This window comes from Caretta caretta, chromosome 9, assembly GCF_965140235.1.
Source record: "Caretta caretta isolate rCarCar2 chromosome 9, rCarCar1.hap1, whole genome shotgun sequence".
NCBI lineage: Eukaryota > Metazoa > Chordata > Testudines > Cheloniidae > Caretta > Caretta caretta.
In genome coordinates, this window is record NC_134214.1 from 89,753,544 (window position 1) to 89,771,110 (window position 17,567).

General features: G+C 45.1%; 1 protein-coding gene across 6 annotated transcripts in view; it reads left to right on the forward strand.

Moving 5' to 3' along the window:
- Window positions 1-17,567, forward strand: part of TMEM255A (transmembrane protein 255A) — a 58,259-nt gene that overhangs the window by 8,146 nt on the left and 32,546 nt on the right. For 5 of the 6 annotated variants that reach the window (XR_012670009.1, XR_012670010.1, XR_012670011.1 and 2 more), the window contains exon 3: window positions 9,749-9,811. The exons of the other annotated variant lie outside the window; for it this stretch is intronic. Coding sequence is in view for 2 of the 5 variants with exons in the window: in XM_048865439.2 (XP_048721396.1) it covers window positions 9,749-9,811 (63 nt within the window). In the remaining 3 variants the exon portion in view is untranslated. The remainder of the gene's footprint in view (window positions 1-9,748; window positions 9,812-17,567) is intronic. 6 annotated transcript variants of the gene reach the window in all.

Sequence of the window (17,567 nt, forward strand, 5' to 3'; positions counted from 1 at the left end):
GGTAAAAGTGCTATTATTGACATAACTTCAGATGTGAAAAGTAAAGCACAGCCACCCATTATAACTGCGTTTATGTTTATAGGCCCTGGTTCAACACAGCATTTATGCATGTGCTTAAGCCTCATTGGCTTCAGTGAGACTTCAGTATGTCTGAAATTAAGAACATAAGAATGGCCATACTGGGTCAGACTAATGGTCCATCTAGCCCGGTATCCTGTTCCGACAGTGGCCAATGCCAGGTGCTTCAGAGAGAATGAACAGAACAGATAATCACCAAGTGATCCATCCCCGGTCGTCCAGTCCCAGTTTTTGGCAAACCGAGGTTAGGGACACTTCAGAGCATAGTTTTGCATCCCTGCCCATCTTGGCTAATAGCCGTTGATGGACCCATCCTCCATAAATTATCTAGTTCTTTTTTGAATGCTGTTATAGTCTTGGCCTTCACAAAATCCTCTGGCTGTGCGTTGTGTGAAGAAATACTTCCTTTTGTTTGTTTTAAACCTTCTGATTATTAATTTTATTTGGTGACCCCTACTTCCTGTGTTATGAGAAGGAGTAAATAACACTTCCTTATTTACTTTCTCCACACCTGTCATGATTTTGTAGACCTCTATCATATCTCCCCTTAGTCATCTCTTTCCCAAGTTGAAAAGTCCCAGTCTTATTAATCTCTCCTTATATGAAAGCTGTTCCATACCCTTAATAATTTTTGTTGCCCTTTTTTGGACCTTTTCCAATTCCAATATATCTATACTATATTATAAATATATATATATTATATATTTCCAATTCCAATATATATCCAATATATGAGATGAGGTGACTAGATTTGCACACAATATTCAATATGTGGGCGTACCATTGATTTATATAGAGGAACTATGAATTTCTGTTTTATTATCTATCGCTTTCCTAATGATTCTCAACATTCTGTTCGCTTTTTTGACTGCCGCTGCACATTGAGTGGATGTTTTCAGAGAACTATCCACAGGGACTCCAAGATCTTTCTTAAGTAGTAACAGCTAATTTAGACCCCATCATTTTATATGTATAGTTGGAATTATGGTTTCCAATGTGCATTACTTTGTATTTATCAGCATTGAATTTCAGCTGCCATTTTGTTACCCAGTCACTCAGTTTTGTGAGATCCCTTTGTAACTTTTTGCAGTCTGCTTTGGACTTAACTATCCTGAAACTAGCCTTAGTTTTATATTATTTGAAAATTTTGCCACCTCACTGTTTACCCCTTTTTCCAGATCATTTATGAATATGTTGAACAATACTGGTCCCAGTACAGACTCCTGGGGGACGCCATTATTTACCTTTCTCCACTCTGAAAAATGATGGTTTATTCCTATTCTTTGTTTGCTATCTTTTAACCAGTTACTGATCCATGAGAGAACCTTCCCTCTTATTCCATGACATCTTACTTTGCTTAAGAGCCTTTGGTGAGGGACCTTGTAAAGGCTTTCTGAAAATTTAAGTACACAATATCCTTTGGATCCCCCATATCCACATGCTTGTTGACCCTCTCAAAGAATTCTAGTGGATTGGTGAGGCATGATTTCCCTTTACAAAAACCATGTTGACTCTTTCCCAACAAATCATGTTCATCTCTGTGTCTGATAAATCCGTTCTTTACTATAGTTTCAACCAATTTGCCTGGAACTGAAGTCAGGCTTACTGGCCTGTAATTGCTGGGACTGCCTCTGGAATCTTTTTTAAAAAATTGGCATCACATTAGCTATCCTCCAGTCATCTGGTACAGAAGCTGATTTAAATGATAGATTACTGTGGTGGGGCGCGTGCCCCACACAGGCAGGAGAAGGGTTAAGGCAGTTTTGGAGAGGCTGCACAGAACCCAGCCAGTCACGAAAGGGCTCACTGGGAGAGCCAATCAAGAGAAGGCTTGCTGGAGCAGCCTATATATAAAGGGCTGCTCAACAGAGCAAAGGCAGTCTCTCCCTGGAGGGCAAGGCGGAAGAACTGTCTGCAGAGGAGCACTGGAGAAGTAGGGATGCTCTTGGCTGACCATGGCCAGACTGAAGCAAGGGCAGGGAAGGTGGTAGGGCAATAGGGGAAGTGGCCCAGGGAAAGTAGGCAGAGGGAATAGGAGGAGGAGCAGTAAGTGGCTGCCAGCTATAGAGTCCCTGGGCCGGGTGGGATTGGGTCCCCCCCTCCCCTTTTTTCCCTACTTGCCAATGAGGAGAGTGGCCTAAATCCAGACTGCGGTTTGCCCCTGAAGCCAGGGGCTAGACTAGAAACTGCAGTTGGCTGCTGAGGCAAGTAGAGGGCCTGAGGACGGCCTGTCCCCTGAAACGGGGGAGGCAGTGGGCTGGGGCACAGCCAGAGGGGCATGTCCCAAAGAGGATGCCGCGGTCCAGGAGCAACGCAAGTCCAGGAAGTGGTGGAGGAAGTGGAAGTAAAGGCGAGTGAGAAACCCCTAGTAAAAGGCACCCTGGTGGTCCAAGAGAGCTAATTCCCAGCACGACCAGCAGGAGGCTCCGTGGTGGTGTGTCTCCACCGTTATAGTTACATACTACAATTAGTGTTTGAAAATGGATTAGAATTTGGGAGGAGAGTCTGAGGACGTGTCTACACTACAAACTCTGGTTGCCGCAGTTAGGATATTGCCCATGCATGCGCACACTTGGCTCCTTGAGTGGACACTGCGCGTACTCACCAGGAGTGCTTGTGTGAATGTACAGTGCAGTGCACCATGGGTAGGCATCCCAGTGTGCAACTTGCTATGATCTGGTTCACTATCTTTTGGGAAATTTTGGTGATGCATTGTGGGACAGAAACAACTCGCACAGAGGTGACTGGGAACAAGGGGTCATGTTTCCATCGTGCAACTGTCTCCATTCCAAAATGCCATCCTTATCCCATCATTTTTGCGCCTTTTTTTTAAATCTCACAAACCTGCGTGGCACTTCTCACTGTCTGCCATCTCTGACAGACTCATGGAGCCTCCACAGCTCTGCACTACTGTCATCAACAGGACAAACGATCCCCTGATATTTGCAGAGCCAGAGGAAGAAGCGGAGCAGTGGGGGACATGATGATTTTGTGGAGGGACAGTTTGCTGTGGGACACAGAAAAAAACAATTAAAGGTTATTGGCAGCATTCATGGAGCAGTTGCAGACAGCTGAGTGTTGTGTCTGTGCCCAAGAAACAAGCACTGACTGGTGGGATTGCATCGTAAGGCAGGTTCGGGATGACAAACTGTAGCTGCAGAACTTTCAGATGCAAAAGGCCACATTCCTGGATCTGTGTGCCGAGCTCACCCCAGCCCTCCAGCACAGGGACACCAGAATGACAGCTGCACTGACAGTTAAGAAGTGAGTGACGGTAACTCAGCGAAAGCTGGCAGTGCTGGATTGCTACTAGTCAGTGGGAAATTGTTTTGGAGTTGGTAAATCCACAATGGGGGCTGTTGCCATGCGAGTATGGGGGGCCATTAAACTGCAGGACATAGTGGATGGATTTGCAGCAGTGGGGTTCCCGAACTGCGGTGAGGCAATAGGGATATGCTTGCCGTCTGTTTTAGCACCAGCCCACTTTGCCACAGAGTACATCAACAGGAAGGGCTACTTTTCTGTGGCTATGCAAGGGTTGGTGGGTCATCGGCAAGGCTACGAGTTAGTCACGGAGGTCACAGAATCTTGAGCACCTGGGTGGCGGGGGGAGCCCCACAGTTCCCAGCAGCTGCAGGTGGCAGGGGGAACCCCCGCAGCTCCCGGCAGCAGTGGTGTCCCCCCACCCCCAGTGGCTGCATGCGACTCCTAGCCCCTGTGCAGCTGCCCTGCTTCAGGTGGTGTGGGGACCTGCAGATCCCCATTTTGTTGGGTATATTTTTAGTAAAAGCCACAGACAGGTCACGGCTTCCGGGAATTTTTCTTTTTTGCTTGTGACAAAATCTTAGCCTTCATCATCAGGGATACTTCACCAACATCAGTGTGGACTGGTCAGGGAAGACACTCGCATCTTTAAGAGCACAAGGCTGTTCAGAAAGCTGTGAGCAGGGACATTCTGTCCTGACCAGCAGATTACCATTGGGGATGTTGAAGTGCCAATAGTGATCCTGAGGAACCCAGCCTACCCCTTGCTCTCCTGGCACATGAAGCCGTACACCAGCCACCTCACAGCACCAAGGAAAGATTCGCTTACCAGTTCAGCAGGTGCAGAATGACAGTTGAATGTATGTAGATTGAAAGGGTGCTGGCGTTGTTTACTCACTGGATTGGATCTCAATGAAAAAGCTATCCCAATGGTTATAGCTTCATGTTGTATCCTGCCCACTATCTGTTAGGCAAAGGGGTAAAAGTTACTGCCAGGGTGGAGGGCCGAGGTGGAGCAGCTGAATTCACACAGCCAGACTGAGTTCACATGGCCAGACTGAGTTTGCACAACCAGACACCAGGGCTATTAGAGCTCAATGCGGAGCTATGCAGCTGAGGAGGCCTTGAAAGAGCTTTTTGACAGTCAGCTGCAGTAATGTGCTGCGGTGAACTGTGCTCTGTCTGGCCCTGCAGTTCTGGGGGCTGTTAGGAATTGTGTGGTGCTTGGTGTACATTTATGACTATAACCCTGTCTGGTAATGCACCTATTAATTTTGCAGTGCTTATTGTATATTCATAATTATTACTCGGTGTTTGTCACTGATCCTGTGAGTTCTGGTGCCCTGTACAATAACAAGTAGTGGGCGCTTTCAGTAGCACTTGGCATTCTGCAGCATATACTGTGAAGTAATAAAAATGAATTATTTACCAAAAAATAAATTTTATTGCATATCAAAACCAGTGCAAAATTCCAACGTGCAATTAAAAAGCAAATACAATAAAAACTTGTGAATTAAATTAACAGAACTTCACAAGAGGAACGAACACTCCTGTCCAATTCAGTTCTTATTGGCTACACATATAGCAATCGTAGCTCTCACAGGTCAATGTATGTGAAACAGCCCATGATGCCATGTGAAATGTTGGGGGGTGGATGTGTAGGTAGATGCTCAAATCGAGTTCTCCAACGACTGCAAAGGGAGGTGAGCCCTTGATTGTTGGACCTGAAGGTCATCAAGACTCTACAGCATCTGTGTATGCTGCCGGAGAAGCCCCATTATATCCTGGTGCATCTCCCTCTGTGTCTTCTGGGGCTTTCTCCTGTTTGCTCTTTCCCTGTCCATTCTCTCTGCAATATTCACCCTCCAGGCCCTCAGGCCCTCTCCCGGTCTGATGCAGCCCTGGCTTGCAGGCTCTCACCAAACGTATCCTCCCATGTCCTCTTCTTTCTTCTCCTTATCATGGTCAGGTGTCTGAAGGGGGGACCCCTTGTTGGAATTTTTAATAATGGAAATATTAATATGGGAGATAAATTCCTTTCTTAAGTCCAAAGGCCAAATGGTTATTTTATACAATTGCTCTACCCCGAACACAGTAACAAAGTATTCATAAGCATATGATCAGTATGCTTACAAATCAGCCAGACCCAGGGAAAACCGTCTCATTCTGGCAGGCTCCAGCATGATCAGGTAGGGTCTGACAAAGAACCCTCAAATTCATAACTCTTTTTGCAAATGTATGATGTCACGGCCAATTACTGACTTCAGCTAAAAAAAACACTTTGAGACAGCTCACCCTTATGTTCAGTCTTAATCTAGATAAGATTCACAACACCCTTTTTCCCTGAGGCCTTTTCTCCTGCTTGCTTCTTGCTGACCAGCAGTTCTTCCATTGCTTCTGGGTTCACATAGGCCCTAATTTTTGAGATAACATTGGCATGTGTGGCAAGAAGGTCCATGCTGGCTCCTTCTAAGACCGATTCCGTCTGTCGTGTTTAAAACTATCTGCAGTTGCCCCCTAAGTTCCCTGTGAGCTGCGTGGCTGTGCAGGTGCTCAAGAAACCCACCCTGGGACCTGCCACAGCCGGGGGAGGGATGCCCCTGCTGCCGGATCCCAACCTGCTGGGCCATGGGGCACCCCTCCCCCAACCCCAACTCTGCTGCAGTGTGGCCAGGGCTGGCCCCAAGCGTGGCCGGAGTGGCCCAGACCCAGCCGTGGACAGGTCGTCCAGACCTGCTGCGGTGATGTTGCCTCAGCCACAACCAGACTGGCCTGGCCCCCGCCGCGGCCGGGGAGCCCTCCCCCAGCCCAGACTTTCTGGGGCTGGAGTAGGGGTGCCTATCCTGCAGCCCCAACCCCAGAGCTGCCATGGCGGGGAGAGACCAGCCCAGGTGCTGCTGCTGTGAGGAGAGAGAGCTGGGGGGAGTCCTCTCTCCCCGCTGTAGCCCCTGAGCACCCTCCTGCACCCCAAACCCCTCATCCCCGGCCCCATCCCAGAGCCCTCACCCCCTGCACCCCAGTCCTCTGCTCCAGCCCTGAGCCCCTCATCCCTGGCCCCATCCCAGAGCCCGCATCCCCAGCTGGAGCTCTTACACCCCTTCACCTCAACCCTCTACTCCGGCCCTGAGCCCCTCATCCCCGGCCCCATCCCAGAGCCCTTACCCCCAGCACCCCAGTTCTCTGCTCCAGCCCTGAGCCCCTCATTCCCAGCCTGCCCCCCCCACCAGCCAGAGCCCTCACACCCCTGCATCCCAACCCTCTACTCCAGCCCTGAGCCCCTCATCCTGGGCCTCACCCCCGGGCCTGCACCCCCAACCAGAGCCCTCACACCCCTTCACCCCCTGCAAAAAGTTGCATGTCTGTAAAAAGTTGTATGACCAATTCTGAGAAACAAAACCAAACAATAAAAAAATACCTGGCGCTTGCAGTTGTTTCTTGCTACTCTAATAAAATACGAATTATTTGTGCTAAGAGAAGTTAAATCATGGCAGGTGGATAAGATAGGTGCACAAACTGAGAGCAAATCTCTAATCTATCATACTCATTATTGCTACTGTAGCACCTTATCTGACCCCCATCACTACAGTGTCTGAGCACCTTACAATCTTTTAATGTATTTATCCTCACAACACCCCTGTGAGGCAGGGAACTATTTTACAGATGGAGAACTGAGGCACAGGGAGGCTAAGTGAAATGCCCAAGGTCACATGGAAGGTCTGTGGCGGAGCAAGGAATGGAATCCAGATCTCCTATGTCCCAGGCGAGTGCCTTAAGTCCTGGACTATCCTTCCTGTAATGCATTTTAGTGAGCAGGCTTCCGAATTTCCTTTTCAAAACCATCCTCCCACTGATCAGGTGGTTACATTTCAGATACCCCTGTCCCAGAAGAAAACCATCAAAATGGGAAATCACAGAAATTATTACTTGACACTTTATTCTTTTCGTGCCATTAGTTATTCATAAAATGCACAAATCAACATCAAGATATCTGGGGTTAATTTTATTGTTTAGCAAAACTAGCTAAGTAGTTGCCTTTTTACATGATCCGTTATGCCTCCTAGGGACCCTGCTTGTTTTGGCCAATGTACCTTGTGCATGACATTGCTCTGGATAGCAGATTCTTATGATGACGTTTTGGGGATAAGACTTTTTGTTGGTGTGTTTTTTCTTCTCGTACCTTAAGTTCGAGTTAACATGTGAGCGGAGAATTGGAGTGAAAAATATTTAAGGGAGTATTTGGTGGGTATAGGCAAGATTGTCATCCCCATGTGTTCGGAAATCATGAACCAGGCCCAAAAAATTACAAGCTTGGCTTAAAAACAATGAGATTTTTTACAACAAAAGTTATAAATTTATCTTTGGGTTTTAGAGACTTCAGATTTCATAATTGCAAGCTTTTCTCCACAACTGAGGGCTAGAAACCTTTTTGTTTGGTTTAAGGCAAGCTGAAATTCTCGTGTAATCACACGAGTCCAGGAGCTGGGAGTTTAAAAAGAAAAAGCACCACCAAATATCATGAGACTTGATCTGTAAGACAGCTGGGTTTGGAAATGTGACTGTTTTTGTGGAGGCCACACAATGCTTACTGAGGTGTCTTCATATTACATCCAAATGTAAGTGTAAAAGGCCATTCCGGGAAGCTATGTACTCTTTTGATGTGACAGCAGATTCCAATGCCACCCTAAATGCCATCTCTTTCTTACAGTACTAACACAGCTTTGGTTGTTTTGTTCTTTTCCTCTCTGAATGTAGCCACCAGTGTATAACATGACAACTCAGGCTCACTGAGTTGTCTTTCCCTTTGGTGACGAATGAAGTCTGGTAAATACCAATACAGTATTTTTCTGTCTACCCCTGCTATACTGGGTGGACAGACCCATCGACACTGTTACTGCTGCACCTGCACAAGTTTCATTCATACTTTTCCGTTTCAGTTATTATTGCATTTCACCTTTTGGTCTGTGGCTATTCTCTACAGCCAAGTGCACATTTCTCTTTAAATGTATGTCAGATCAATTGTGTACAGACACATGCAAGTTTTCTTAAATATCTGCTCTAGATACCTGCTAAACCACCTTGCCCTGCTGCTTAAACGCTGTCAGGTGAAAAGTGCTGTCTATGGCTTTGTTGCTAACAGTGCTGTAGATTCCTATGTTGAAATAATTTGAAAAGTGTAATTTGATATTTGTGAGTTTTGCTGTTTGACTCCTTTTTGCTCAGTTTGGACAATGAAAATAGACCAGTCAGTTTCACTTTCTGCTTCTTTTGCATTACACAATAATACTGAAGTATTTGGGTTGCAAACAAAGCAGGGAAGGACTTAAATCCAAACGTCTGTTTTCATTCACTTTGTGTTGGCTAAATTTCATGGACGTTTCGATTAATATAGGTTGTAGAAAACAAATTTTCCTTTTCCAGAACCTAAATGTGGATCACAAGCTACTTGTCTCTGTTCCTTGAATCATTCTAATGTGGTCATTCAGGGACACTCTTCCCTGTTTTATTTCTTGGGTAGCTGCTACCAGCATCTAGACCAAAATCCTCAAAACCTACAGCAGCTGATCAATTGGGTTTTCAGATTTAATAAGAGGATCAATAGCATTCAATCATTAGGTTAATAAACAGACTATATAAAACAGGCACAGCAGGGTCTGACTGAGACATTATGCTGACTGAGGGCAGTGAGATTATTTTCTAATAGTTTGCTTTAGGATTATTGTTAATTGTCCTCAAAAGCATCTCGTGACACCCCTTTAAATGAGGCAGGAATGGAAGAAGTTAAATGAGTGCTAGTATGAATGTCAGTGCAATAAATACAAAAATTTACTTCTAATGACTAACAATCTCATTGTTTAATTTAAGATTTTGGTGATCCTTGGCACAGTCTTAGGCCCAGGTCTTGCAAACATATATTGCATTGTCCCGTTGATTTCCATGGGTCTGCTCCACATACATAAAGTTACTTGCGTGCGTAAATGTTTGCTGGAGGGGGCGTGCATGGGCCAACTTTTTTCCAAGAAGACCAGCAATACAAATCCTCATCTTGCATCCGTTTTCCAATGTTTTTTTTATTTTTAATTTTTAATTTTTAGTTTTTATATTTTTCACAATGTTTCTATATATTTTTTTATTTTTATATACTTGAGGTAATTTTTATTGCCGTGTAAATTGTGTACTCAGCAATTCAGGTAGGAAGAATTAGAGGCATCACACCACGAACATGATTCCAGCATTTGTTGTCTTCAGCTGCATGAGATTTTAAATTTGGGCCTCTTGTAAAAAGAGGAAAGGTTAAATGTTTGAAATACATTTTTTTGTTGCTTCTGGGTCTAACCCTACTCTGTGTGTATGCTAACTATGGTGGGTATCTTCCATATGTAAACATTTGCAATATGTTGCTTTTCAGCTTGGTTTTGGGTCATTTCTTGGAATAATTGGATCAAACTTGATAGAAAACAAAAGACAAATGGTAAGTTCAGTATCTGTATAGCTAATTTATTTTAAAAATTAACAAAACAATAGTAATAAACCTTCTTTTTAAAGTGCTAGAATGTGTTTGCCTAGCACTAAAGTACCGCCTTTGTCAGCCTTACATTTTTGTAGACTTGTTGAACAGTAACGAATGAACTTCCATGTCTTTGTCTCATTTGTAGTTAAGTTTAAAGGGCCAGCTATTCCACTGCTATAATTCACTGTAGCTCCATTAAGGTCATTAGAGCTGCCCTGACCTTACCAGCTGAGGATCTGGCCCAAAAACCCTGAATAAAAAGAGCCAGCACAATGGTATTACTGATAACCCGAAAATACTCTTTAAGTCTGGAACCCACAGTCCTTCCTTAGGCAAAACTTCTGCTCTGCTGGTGCCTTACATATGACACTCCTGTTACATGTATTAACAGGGTGGCTTGTCCATGGACTGGAGAGCCTGGGCCTAAGTCTTTACAGAATGAGCCAGGTGAGTGGAATCAGGTGATTCCAGTATAAAAGGATCAGGAAGTTGCAGCGAAGGGGGAGAAGCTTAGGAAACTGCAGCTACGCCTTTAGACACTTAAGGGAGTAGTCGAAGGCTCCTGCAGGGCCCTGAGTCACCAAGTGGAAGACATCAGCTGCGAAAGCCTGTGGAGAAGGGTTTCAGAGTTACAGCCGTGTTAGTCTGTATTCGCAAAAAGAAAAGGAGTACTTGTGGCACCTTAGAGACTAACACATCCGATGAAGTGAGCTGTAGCTCACGAAAGCTTCAAATAAATTGGTTAGGCTCTAAGGTGCCACAAGTACTCCTTTTCTTTTTGTGGAGAAGGGCAAACTCCAGGCAGGAGGTACTGGGAAGCAGACAGACCGACCGACCCTCAGAGAGGAAGGGCTGTGCCCAGCTGAAACTGGGATGAAGCCTGTGAGAGTTTGAGTTCTGTTTTCAAAGACTTTGTGTTATTTTGGACAACCGGGAGAGAAAGACTGAACTAGGGGAGGGCCTGGAGGGCTAGTGTGCACTTAGAGACTAAATAAATGGGACCCCTTGAGGGGATTCTTTGAATTACCCGGGGACTGAAGAAAGAGGAGAAAGGGCAGGGCACTGCAGACTGACCTCTGGCCACAAGGGGCAGCTCAGGAGGCAGCCAACCCTGTTACAGGACGCCAGAATATTAGCCTTCTTTTCAACTGAATCACATTATTGACTCATATTTAGTTTGTTACCCACTATAACCCCCCCCCCCATCCTTTTCAGTACTATTACTGCCTAGCCAGTTATTCCCCATTTTGTCGCTGTACGTTTGTTTGTTTTTTCCTTCCCAAATAAAATACTGCACACTTGTCCTTATTGAATTTCATCCTGTTGATTTCAAACCAGTTCTTTAATTTGTCAAGGTCATTTTGAATTCTCATCCTGTTCTCCAAAGTGATTGCAACCCCTCCCAGCTTGGTGTCACCCGCAGATTTTATAAGTGTACTTTCCACTCCATTATCCAAGTCCTTAATGAAAATATTGAATAGTACAAGATCCAGGACTTGATCGCTGCAGGAGCCCACTTGATACACCCTCCCAGTTTGGCAGTAAACCATTGATAACTACTCTTTGAGTAAGGTCTTTCAAACACTTGTGCACTCACCTTATAGTAATTTCGTCTAGTACCCATTTCCCTAGTTTGCCTATGAGAATGTCAAGTGGAACTACGTCAAAAGCTTTAGTAAAATCAAGCTATAGGATGTCTGCAGTTATCCCCCTATCCACTAGGCCAGTAACCCAGTCAACGAAGAAAATTAGGTTGGTTTGTAATGATTAGTTCTTGACAAATCCATGTTGGTTATTACTAATAACCCTATTATCCTCTAGGTGCTTACACATTGATTTTATAATAATTTGTTCCAGCATCTTTCCAGTTAGGCTGACTGGTGTGTAATTTCCTGTGTCCTGTTTGTTCCCCTTTTTAAAGATAGGTATGACTTGCCCTTCTCTGGGACTTCATCCATCCTCCATGAGTTCTCAAAGATAATCACTAACGGTTCTGAGATTGCTTCAGCTAGTTCCTTATGTACTCTAGGATGAAATTCATCAGGTCCTGCCAACTTGAATACATCTAACTTATCTAAATATTTTTAACCTGTTCTTTCCCTACTTTGACTTGTATTCCTTCCCCTCTGTTGTTAATATTAATTGTGCTATGTATTTGGTCACAATTTACCTTTTTAGTGAAGACTGAAGCAAAATAAGCATTAAACACCTCAGCCTCCATGATGTCATCAGTTATTAGCGGTCTTTCCTTGCTAACTAGAGGACCTACGCTTTCCTTGTCTTCCTTTTTATCTGAATATATTTATAGAATGTCGTCTTAGTCCCTTTTATGTCCCTTGCTGGGTGTAACTCATTTTTGCCTTAGCTGTTTAGATTTGCATGAGGAGTGATTATGCATGATAAAACGTAGAGAAGTTTGTCATGAATGTTCCACACTTGCCATCCTCAGAACTTGAAACACTGTTGTTTCTTCTGTTGTTAGCAGTGTGCATGCAGCTTATCTGAGGAATGTTTGGGAAATGACCACTCCTTTCACTGAATAACTCCAATCTGCCCTACTGAACTTCTTGAAATTTAAAAAAAAAAAAAGTAAGCTAAGTTGAAGCATGGAAGACATGAGCCCCACAGGAGCTGTTTTGAGAAAGTTTAAGTTTTGAGCAAGTGAAAAGGTGTCAGAGGTCAGGATGGAACTTGGAACAGAACTGTATTTACGTGGGAACTTCCTGAGCCCATAACTGTACCTATTCGCAACATAACTGTACCTACCTACACGTTAACTCCCTGCCATCTTCCTCCTCCTCATCCCTTAATGTTCAGGAAAGCAGGGTACCAGGGTAATGGCCAAGAGATTTCCCAGTAGCACCTCATATTCCAACATATCAAAGCACTTTATGCACCTCAGGTGACACCTGCAAAAAAGGGGGGAAATGAGCTTGTGCCCTGCCTTTTTTTTTTCTTCCTTCTTGTTTGTCATGTAGGAAAGGCCTGAAATAATTATTTTCACAAAAAGTTACTTCTTGCTTGTAAATTCAGGTCCTATGAAGCCTGAAAGACTGCAGTATTTGGAGAAATAGTGAAATGATATCACAAGAGCAATGAGAGGGGAAAGTTGGGCAGGGAAGGTATTTTTAATCAGGCTTTTCAAAATTATGTTTTCCTTTTGCTTATATCCATTTAACTCCAATGCCTGACTAATTCTTTGGAGAAAGGAAGCCTTTGTTAAAGAATGAACATCTTCCTTCTCCCATCCTGTCAGCTGAGGTTTGAGAGATAACAATGTACATCCTTGGAGAACCCCAGCAAGTCCTCCAGCAAAACCAAGGGAAACCAGTGTTGTCAGCCCTGATATTTATAAGGTAAAAAAAACAAGCAAGAAAGAAAAATGTAAACAACCCTTTTGGGCTGTCTTTAAGAAGCAAAAATTAGCACATGGGAGCACTCTGGCCCAATCCAGGAAAATATTTAAGCACAGGCTTAACTTTAAGCATGTGCACTGTCCCCTTAAACTCAGTGGAATACTCAAGTGCTTAAAGTTAAGCGCATGTTTGAGTACTTTGCTGGACTGAGCCAGGGTACTCAGAACGCTGTACGATCAAGCCCCATGTCTTTCCTGTGCTCCTATCATACTGTATTTGAAATCATTTTTAATAAGTCACTTTTCTGAGGGGTGATGCACAATTCTTTTTTGGCCTTACTGTATTTATCAATCAATCTAAAATCAGATTAAATATTTATTTTAAAGCCAAATGATGTGGCATGATTTATACCAGGGGCTAGTGGGAATGCCAATCCAACAGACAGCCCAAGAGTGATTAAAACCGAAAAACCTTCTGGAAACAATGGTATGCTTTAGAGGAAAAAAAAAAAAAAAGATAGGTGAAATGTCCATCAGATATTTATAGAGCAGTGTCACTGAGTAATGTAGGTGGTGGAAGTGGGGCGGCAGATTGTAATTGAAACATGATCAACTTCTCAGGCTTCATACGCAAAAGTATTTTAATGCAGTGTATCTGAGGGTGGGGGTCTATCACGCTCTTTATTCCTTATGGCTTTATTTTCAAGCACCTCTCCAACAGGGTAGCATAAAACGAGATTTATTTTTCATCCAGTAACAAAAGGATCCAAACCACAGATATGAGAAGCTGTAAATGACAGGGAAACAAGATACATCAACGGTTTCAGAGGAACAGCCGTGTTAGTCTGTATTCGCAAAAAGAAAAGGAGTACTTGTGGCACCTTAGAGACTAACCAATTTATTTGAGCATGAGCTTTCGTGAGCCACAGCTCACTTCATCAGATGTGTACCGTGGAAACTGCAGCAGACTTTATATACACACAGAGAATATGAAACAATACCTCCTCCCACCCCACTGTCCTGCTGGTAATAGCTTATCTAAAGTGATCAGCAGGTGGGCCATTTCCAGCACAAATCCAGGTTTTCTCACCCTCCACCCCCCCCCACAAATTCACTCTCCTGCTGGTGCTAGCCCATCCAAAGTGATACATCAACGTTCCCCTAATATCCGCTAAAATGAGAAGAGAAACTATGAGTTCAGTATCCCAGCTCTGATATAGAGGTTTGTGCCTTGGCTAACATGGACCTTGCCGAACATTCACTTTAAGCCTTTTCCAGGATGCTCTCATGCTGCTGGGGCTGGCGAGCAGGTTCTCACACTTTTTCGTAGCATACTGTAGACCATCTCTTCACAGGAGGACTGTCTCATGCACAACTCCCCTCCCATCCACAACTGTGTCGCAGCCCCGTGGCAATTACAATAATCGCTTACACTGAAAACTAAGCTGCGGAAAGGCATTTAAAGTATCCTATGCTGTGTCGTCCACTCAATCACGTTAAAAAGACAAAGAGGGTTAGCTTTGTGGGAACAACCAGCTCTTTGCAGACCACCAAAAATTGGTCCTTAGAGCAATTTGGAAGCCACTGCTCTGTAGGAACTATAGCGGTTTGTGAATCCCACTCATTGCTTAGAAGTCTTCCTTCAAACTAAATGCAAAACTGAACCCAGCCTCTAGGACGTGATCCTCTCCAAAGGATGCTAGTCAGTTTGGCCCAGTTCCCCACTCAAGAGTACAAAGGAAGTTACTGCCACCACTCCTGACTTGTAGAGACTGGTTTAGTCAGAACTATAATGTGGATCTCTCTCTGTGCTGCAAAATTTGTGTCACAGTTATGGGGTTGCTGGTGTCTCTGAGTGTACCCAGGTGGTTGGCCTCATGCCCTTATCTGTCTCGGGGAGGAGAATTTCCCACTGTTAGACTGGAATCTGGGTACGACACCCCGCTGGTACCACCCACTTATTGCCATGCAGGCCTGACTAGACACCTGCATTTCTTCCTTTGGGAAACATGATTGACAGCCTTCATAAAACAAGCAGGTTTCTTAGAGAATGGAAAAAAGCATTAAAGAAAAGGATTTCAAAACAGCAAACAGCTGGCATGCATGTTTAGTCACCCAATCTTACACTTCACTACTAGGTACGTTAGATGGGTTCCTTCTTAAACTGGGCTTGCTCTGGTCCTGTAACGCTCATTACTTTAGGAAGCCCAGGAGTTGTGGGCCCCAGCCTGGTCATTGATTTGATTCCAGAGAGTCTGTGTGTGTCACTGTCTCCTGGACTACATTTTTCCCTTCAGGGAACACCCTTTTCTCAAAGCCCCACCTGCCTTGGCTGTGGATGAATCCAATTATTCTCTTGCTCAACGGCTTTTGTTACAGGGCCCAGGTGTGAAGACTTCCCTTAGCTTCAGACTGGTTTTCCCAGTGGCCCAGCCAGAGCATCTAAGGCCATGTGTACACCACAAAATTATGTCGCTCTAACTTACATTGGCATACCAGCTACTGCAATTATTAAATCGCTTGCGTGTGCGCACACTTGGCTCCTTGTGTCAACAGTGTGTGTCCTAACCACACGGGCTTGTATTGATTGTGTTCTCAGCATGGGGCATAGTGAGATGGCTCCTGAAAGCCAGTAACAGTCGATGTAAGCAACGCAGTGTCTAAACTGACACCACATCGACCTAATTACATCAACCGCACGAGGAGGTGGTGTTACTATATCGGCAGAGGGAAGCACTTAAGTCGGCAGGAGCCAAATTTAAGTGAAGACACTTCCACAGCGAGGTCGATGCCAGGCAGCTTAGGTCAGCCTAACCCTGCAGTGTAGACCAGGCCTAAGATACTACTCCAGGGATGGTTGCTCCGTTGTTTGGCAGCTAGACGCCTTCAGCCATAGTGGCTTGCCATCACAGGTCTCACGTCTCTGTGATTAAACTGTCTGCTCTCTCTGACATTCCAACAAACCGGAGGCCACTCATCCAATTTTAAACAAGACAGCCCTCTCTTTTTGGGTGATTTGTCCCCCATCCAGTACTGAGACAAAACCAAACGTGGTTTTGTCCAGGATTGGATGCCTTTTCGAAGAGCGCACTGCTCCATCCCCGTTAGCGTGATGACCTTGCATGCACTATGTGAGGTCACACAGGTGGGGTGGGGGTCACGCCGTCTCTGGAAGTACTGGAATGTCTAGTATTCCAGGAATGCGTGAGTGGCCATCCTACGCTCAGAAATCCTGCGCATTTTGGGAGTGCAGATGAATGTTCATTGTCGAGCACCTCCACATTCATCACAACCAGTAATACAGTTTGGCACGGTTGGCCGCACTGTTCCCTCTAAGCTGTCCGCGTGTCCGCGCGCACATGGATCCTAAACCCCGCGCGCACGGCAAAACACCACACGCACAAAAATTTGCACAGAAGCACAACAATTTGCGCAGAAGAAATTTTTTGTGCACATGGCCTGTCAAAAATTAGAGGGAACATTGGTTGGCCGCCCCTGCAGGAGAAGTCCAGGAATAGGGTTGCTGCTGGCCAGGGCCAATGTGAGTTTGCAAAGCTGGAGAAGCACCTGCCATCGCTGATCCTAGTGCTAGCCAGTGCTGTCCAGCCCTCCATTTTGTGAGTGCTCTGTTTACTGCAGAGCACAGGGATAGTCCCATACATGAAAGTGGCTCACACACCTTAACAAGATGTCCTGCCGCAGTAGGTGCATAACAAATGTTGCAGAGCTAGCTTGTAGCAGAGAACCCGACCCTGTGTGTCTGATGTGGTATGAAGGTGTTTGTTTCACTTAGCCCAACCCATGTTTATTGCAATCCACGTTTGTTGCAACAGCAACAGGTTCCCTTGTGATGTGGTCATTCCCCCAGCAGGGTTGTCTGCTGCTTGCAGCTGGCTCATGGTGCTGCAGCACTAGGATATTCAGGCGCTGGCTGAGTAACCACGCCTGCCCTGCATTCTCAGATTACGCCTGCCCTGCATTCTTTATGGAGCTGCCTATAAAATAAGAGAGTGACTTGAAGTTGGCTTTGTTGCATTTTTTCGAAGCCCTGAGCAGCCTATCAGGGCACGTCTATGCTACAGCAGCAGCCTCGACGCTTCCTACATCGATGGACGGGGTTTTTCCCGTCGATGTAGTTAATCCATCTCTCCGACTCACGGCAGCTATGTTGACGGAAGAAAAGAATCCTTCCATCGACCTGGCTGCATCTACGCTGGGGGTTAGTTTGACCTAACTATGGCAATATAGGTGTAACATTTTTCAGTACCCTAAGCAGTGTAGCGAGGTCGATCTCATGTTCACCTGTAAACTAGGCCTGGTTTGTTACCTGATCAGGACATCGCCCTTGGGGCCTGTCCAAAA